General features: G+C 41.4%; 1 protein-coding gene across 1 annotated transcript in view; it reads right to left on the bottom strand.

Moving 5' to 3' along the window:
* Positions 1-1747: 1747 nt before the first annotated feature.
* LOC113804069 (uncharacterized) overlaps positions 1748-6946 on the bottom strand; it is a 6776-nt gene continuing 1577 nt past the window's right edge. Inside the window, exons 2-9 of the mRNA XM_027354901.2 lie at positions 6077-6242; positions 4882-4914; positions 4650-4679; positions 4136-4328; positions 3781-4024; positions 3262-3621; positions 2959-3099; positions 1748-2833 (exon numbers count right to left, since the gene is read on the bottom strand). Coding sequence (XP_027210702.2) covers positions 2681-2833; positions 2959-3099; positions 3262-3621; positions 3781-4024; positions 4136-4328; positions 4650-4679; positions 4882-4914; positions 6077-6242 — 1320 coding nt within the window. The 3' untranslated portion in view covers positions 1748-2680. The remainder of the gene's footprint in view (positions 2834-2958; positions 3100-3261; positions 3622-3780; positions 4025-4135; positions 4329-4649; positions 4680-4881; positions 4915-6076; positions 6243-6946) is intronic.

Genomic DNA, 6946 nt, shown 5'->3' with positions numbered 1-6946 from the left:
CCTCTTTTTATCATTTTACTTGCGCATAAGGTAAGCATTTCCTTCCTTTTAATCTTCTCTTGCACCACTCCATTCTTGACCTATGCCTTAATTACCAACGGAACAGTATCTTATGACTAATTCGTTGCTGTAACCACGGTCCAAAAAGATAAAATAATAAATAAAAAATAAATTAACAAATGTTCTCTAACAACAAAGTATCATAGCATGTTTTTTGCCTCTTACAATATATATATATATATATATATATATATATATATATATATATATATATATATATATATATATATATATATATATATATATATATATATATATATACGCACATAAAAGAACGTGTATATATGTATGTATATATATACTGTACATCTATATACATACATAAATACATACATATATATATATATATATATATATATATATATATATATATATATATATATATATATATATATTTATATATATATATATATATATATATATATATATATATATATATATATATATATATATATATATATGCATATAAATGTACATGTATATATATGTATATATATATACAGTACATATATATACATACATAAATATATATATATATATATATATATATATATATATATATATATATATATATATATGTGTGTGTGTGTGTGTGTGTGTGTGTGTGTGTGTGTGTGTGTGTGTGTGTGTGTGTGTTTATGTATGTATGTGTGTGTGTGTGTGTGTGTGTGTGTGTGTGTGTATGTGTGTGTGTGTGTGTGTGTGTGTGTGTGTGTGTGTGTGTGTGTGTGTGTGTGTGTGTGTGTGTGTGTGTGTGTCTGTTTGTGTGTGCATGTTTGTGAATGTTTGTGGATGTGGCCACATATTTATAAACACATGTATTGTGTGTGTGTTTGTATATATATTTGTATTAATAAATCTTTTAGTATGTGTTTATATATATATGCATATATATAAGTATATATACACGTTGACCCTCAAAAATCCGGCCATCAGCAATCCGGTTCTTTCTGATATCCGGCACTGATTTCGGCGCGCATTTTAAAATCAACCACTGTTTTTTTGTAGTCACTATATTTGTTTTGATAGTGCTGTACTCCAGAATCAGCTGTTGGGTCTTGCTTGCACTAAGAGGCATTTCTGCTCTTCCTTCTTATCTTTTTTTTCTGGTATAAACATCGAGCGTTCTTGATTGCAGAAAAGTGGAACTAATAAAAATTAACTTGATAGCGGTAGTTCTGTGTGTATCATTCATATAATATATTACCTATGCTTTGGATTTAGTGTCCTACAAAGAACTTTCCTGCTAACTGTATACACTATACATATCCATAAAAATCAAGCTTTTTAAAAAAATCCGACACTGCTCAGCTCCGGAAGTTGCCGGATTCGCTGTCAACTTGTACATACATATATATATGTGTGTGTGTGTGTGTGTGTGTATGTGTGTGTGTGTGTGCATCTGTGTGAGTTGGTTTGTGTGTCTTTGTATTTGTTCGGATTTGTGTGTGTTTATGCGTGTGTGTGTTGGTTAGTGTGTCTCTGTACGGATTTGTGCGTATGTGTGTATGTATTCAATTCATTGAGAACATCTTTCTCTTTCTTCCTTCATTTTCTTCTCCTTTTCATCTCATGCATGGCTCTTAAATTGTGTATGTGTGTGCGTGTGTTTACGTCTACGTGTTTACGTCTACGTGTCTACAATGTGTACATGTTTAAACATTCAAAAGGATAACCAAAAGGCACAGTAACTTAGCCTATTTATTATTAATAATATGAATAAGTTAACATAAATAAATAAAACAAGTGAGACCTAAGCTCACTGTGGGCTGCAGAGCAATATGGGGCAAGAGACAATGTTCTATCACGTCACTGTATCGTGTCAAGCGAGTGATTCTTCTGATGGCAGACCGTGGCGTCAAAATCCGTGGCTGCGATACCACCACGACGTCGCTGGCCGCCTCCGCTCCTTTCGCGACCGCCCAGCCACTCCCCGTTGCGCTTCGGGACGTGGGCGGGAGTTGCTTTCGGCGCGGGCGCAGGACCGAGGTGGGGGTACCGCGGAGGGCGTTCGGGGGCGTGCGTCTTCGAGCCGCGCGAGGGTCGTTCATACCGAGGGTCGAACCGGTCAGAAACACCTCAGAGAGTGCACCTTCTGAGACGTCCCTGACCCTTTTTTTAACTTTTTTGTACTAGTTTGTTTTATAGATTTTTTTTCTCTTTTTAACATTTTAGTTAAACTACATCAAGGTCAGTGAAAGTGAAGATTATCAACGAAGTTGAAACGGAGTAAAGAATGCAGAACGAACTGCGTCTTAGTGAGGATCGAAAGTGTAAACAAACCCTGAGAAAGTGCGAACTATAGATTTAGAGTATGAACCAATGTCATTTCCATGATCTCAATGTACTGCTATGAGAATTTAGAAGAATTTAGAATCGAATGTCAATACATCCAGGTGTTCAGCCTGATGCGCAAAGTAAAGCAAATGAATGCATCTAAATTTTGATTTTTCTCTTTTGATTTTCGCAGCAGATCAGACACAATCTCTATGTCAAAGACGTCTACTCGTATACTGATGTATGGTGAATGTATGACATACTATCGACGAAAGTGGAGCATACTAGACTGCATCGGTATCATTCATACTTTTGTTCGTGGATAAAAAGTCATGAAGACAGCTTATTCGCTCTTCTTAGGCTCGGCTTCCTTGAGGACGGCGCGGCTGGCGAGCTTGAGCTTCTGGGCGGCGTAGGGAGCGAACTTGCCAATGGAGTTCTCCATGAAGTTGTTGTTGGTGCTGTCCTTGTCAGCCCTTGACAGATTGCCGTCGACCTGAAGAGAGAAGAGGAAAATAAGAACACCCCGCCTCTGCCTGCTGAAATTCCCAAACCGCTTCAATAACATAAATCCCCAAGCACTGTCTGCTGAGTTAGGCGAAGAGTATCCGTGCTGATTACCTTGACGATGGCTGGCTTCTTGACCTTGAAGGCGGAGACCTTGGCCCTGCCGTTGGGGGAGATCTTGATGGCGATCCTTCCCTCCAGCTGAGGCGAGCCGGCGCGGGCGTTGCGCGTCACAGCGTCCTTTCCTTTGCCGAACTGCGACAGAAGTATGATTACAAAAACGGAATGATTTTATATGTTTCAAAAGCGCTTTAATTGCTCTCTACATGGATATTTTCGCTCTTTTTGTCAAAAGACACAATTGACTCCGCAACCGCAAAGGGATTGTTGACGGAAGCAACACAGCGCTCTCCTTACCTTCCTTGACACCTTGAGGTCGATGGGTCCCATGCGGAAGTTAGCCTTGATCAGCTTGTTGTTTTCGCTGTTACGGACGATGACGTCACCGCTGCGGGCGAGAGTGGCCAGGCCGGTTACGAAGGCGCGGGTGGTGCGGGCCTTAGAGGACTTCCTGCCCTTCTTGCCTCCCTTCTTGGAGTTCTTCTTCTTTCCGCCCTTCTTGCCCTTCTTGTTCTTCTTGTTCTTGTTGCTCTTCTTGGCGCTCTTGTTCTTGTTACCCTTCTTGGCACCGCCGGCGGGTCTGCCCTTCCTTGCGACGGCCTCGCCCTCCTCTGCGGGCACCGCATCGGCGTCGCGCTTCACGCGGTCCAGGGATTCCTTTAGAAAGAGTTTTTGTTAAGTTCATCTAGCATTCAGATGCATACGAACGCATTGCACACGCTTGCACGCCCCCCGCCCCCCTCAAGCACATATTTATTACAAAACATTAGCAGATCCTGAGAGAAAGAACTCAGGCGGCTGAGGGTAAAGCAATACCTGTTCTTCCTCTTCAGTTTCGTCGACGTCCTCTACATCTTCGACCTCCTCAACGGCGACGAGGTCAACCTCCCTCTTCTCACGGATCTCTACTGTCTCTTCGGCCACCTCCTCTTCTTCGTCGAGGTTGAGGTCCTTCGGGTGGCGATTGCCCTTCTTATTGCCGCCCTTCTTATTGCCGCCCTTCTTATTGCCTCCCTTCTTATTGCCTCCCTTCTTTTCTCCCTTTCCGCCCTTCTTCTTGCTGTGGGAGGAAGAGGATTGTAAACCGTGAATTGAAGGCGACGGAAGAATCAGTGCGAATTAGCGAAAAGGAAAAGAAAAACGCAGTACAAATAGAAACAAAGCTGCTTACTTCTTCTCGCCGTCGCCCTTCTTGCCCTTGTCACCGCCACCCTTCTTGGCGATGGCGAAACCGAGAGGGTCGAAGCGGCTTCTGGAGTAGGCGTTGAGGCGTCTGAAGAAGGTGTCGATGAAGCCATTGAAGCGGGAGAGGTCCTTCGGGTCGCTCATGGCCTTGTCGGAGTCTCCGACATCGTCACGGGCACCTGCGAGGAGGGAGAAGGCGATCAGAGAGAGGGAAACAGGGGGATGGCACAGAAGGGAGGGCGAAGACGATCAGAAAGGAAGGGAAGGTAGGAAAGCAAGAGGAGGTGCATAGAGAATTATGTTGATCAAAGCAGGAGTGAGATAAGGGAGAGGAGGGAAGGAGAGAGAAAGAGAAGGCATGAGAGGGGAGGAAGGGAGTGGCAGACAGAGCTATGGTGTACGAAAAACAGAAAAGGCGAAAGAGGCAGACAGATGAACTAAATGCTCTAAAAATATATCATTATATCAACCCATAAAAAATACGTTGATAAAATACATACGATCCTCTCGGTTTGAACCTTCGGCAACAACTATAAAGAAAGAAAAAAAATGAGCATTAGTAATCAAAACAAACACACGAAAGAAAATAGTACAATATACGGAAATGACTATGGTAACAAAAACAAAAAAAAAAAAAAAAAACATACGATGACATACGAAATGAAAAATCATATATTAGCAAGAATATAAAAATTCACATGCGTCCAGAGAGAGAAAAAAGGGAGTTCTTACCTCCTTCAGCCTGGGCATCTTCATCCTCATCAACTGAAAAGAGAAAGCAAGACATTAGTGTTCAAAACTCTGATCAAATAGACACCTATTATAACTTTCATCATCGTTGAAGAATAATGAATTTCAGGTTATAAGAGGACATATTTAAGGGAGAGGAAGGCACAAAAGATACCCATGAATAATGCTCTTAACCGGATACTGAAAAGAAGCAATATGGCCACTTGAGTCTTAACGCATAACCAAATTAAATTTTTTTAGATTCTTCCTGTATTCGAGTACCACCATGAACTCTCTCTAAAATCATAAATTACCTAAAGGGAATAGGATTTATCTGGTGAATCCCTGAGAGCAGACGTAGGTAAATAGTCAAAAAACGGCAATAATTTTGCGAAAAATAACGAGACAAAATGCACAGTTGACAGAGGTTGCAGTAAAGTGGTTACAAGAGGTTACCGTAATGATAAAGTGTACCCGGGATATAAAGCCATGGTTGGGCATAAGAACAGGGTCAGCGTATACATAAAGATCAGTATAACGGGGAGATCCTTTTGAGACATCAAGGGTCAGAAGACGTGGTCAGAATGCAAGGGTTTGAGGAGGTTGGTCAGAAATATCTTTTTGTGACCTCAGTGTTTGTCGTAGCTGTGATGGCAGCGAAAATTATTGTGCAGCTTATATTTGATTAACTTAAAAGTGTTGCTTCACAATGCGCGATTAAAGCATTTGTTGAAATTACCACTGTAAGATACGTAGAGATTTTAAGAAACATTAATGATACCATCTATATAAAGACTTTTCTTTCTTTATATTTTTTCTTATCTCGGAAGATCTAACTGACATGAAAAAGAAAAGAAAATAATGCAGGGGGATTTATGATAGCAAGAAAGCCCTAAATGCCCCATCAGAGCAGAGGTTGCACGAGCCAGACTTCCGTCTCCGCCTGGACTTAATGGTTTTGTTTCCCTTTATGACTCATAACTCTTAAAAGGGGGCGACCCTTCTGCAGGGTTTACTTAACTACTCATCCCTCCCCAAAAAATGTTTCCTTCTCCGTTCACTCTGACCCATTTGTTCACAGAACACCAACGACGAAAAACTAATCTTAAAATAATTCTTCGCCCAAGTAAACTCATCAAATCGACCCGAAGCCTATCTCCTAGCACACCCAACGCAGCGCCAAGCAGGACCAACTCACTCTCGAAAATGTCTTGCAGCATGCGGGCGAGGTCGAGCTTCACACTCTCGTCCAGCTCCTCGAAGGCGTCGGCCAGGTCAACCTCCGCATTCTGGGCGGCCTCCTCGGCGCGGACCCCGAAGGCCACGACCGCCAAACACAAGCCTAGACACAGCAAACGACGCATCTGCAAGAGGAACGACGGGTCTGTTACGGCGGGCACGAAGGAAGGGATGATGAAAGGGGGTTATAGAAGAAAATGAAAGAAAGGATGAACAACACGTGAAGAATTGGAGTGCATCTGTTATAGGTGACGGTATGAATCTGGCGGGAAATAGAAAATTGTACCACACAGATCAAGAATGAGACAGGAAAATGAATGTAATTATACTGAACAAAGAGATAACGAAAAAATAAAAATACAAAATCAACCACCAGGAAAGTAATGAATAGTCACTTTTTTCTTATTTTTTTTAACTACTAGTCCAGCAAAGAGGGGGAAAAATGTTATATGTATCAGCAAGACTATTAATACAAGCTGAAACCGCAATTGAATCCCCCCTTTCGCCAATCGCCAGCGCCACACAAACAGATTTGGCTCTAAATCAAAACAAAACATTGGCTTGCACTTCCGCACTACGAAATCGGCGCCAGGAAAGTGTGTAAGCGGAGGAAAGGATCTTGCCACCTTTAAATATGAATAATCAACATAATATAAACTGAAATGGATACTGAAACGAAACATAATGAAAAGGGGTGTTAAAACGATCTGAAAACGTGATGAAATGAAAAGGTTTAGCGAGTTTTCCACACTATAAACCGTTGAAATCTGCCTTTTTCCCCTAGGTTACTGAACGGTAAAATTGATTTGTCAGATAGTGTTACGTTTTT

Source organism: Penaeus vannamei, chromosome 12, assembly GCF_042767895.1.
Source record: "Penaeus vannamei isolate JL-2024 chromosome 12, ASM4276789v1, whole genome shotgun sequence".
Lineage (NCBI taxonomy): Eukaryota > Metazoa > Arthropoda > Malacostraca > Decapoda > Penaeidae > Penaeus > Penaeus vannamei.
Note: the sequence above shows the minus strand (reverse complement) of the source record. Positions and strands in the feature narration are given on the sequence as shown.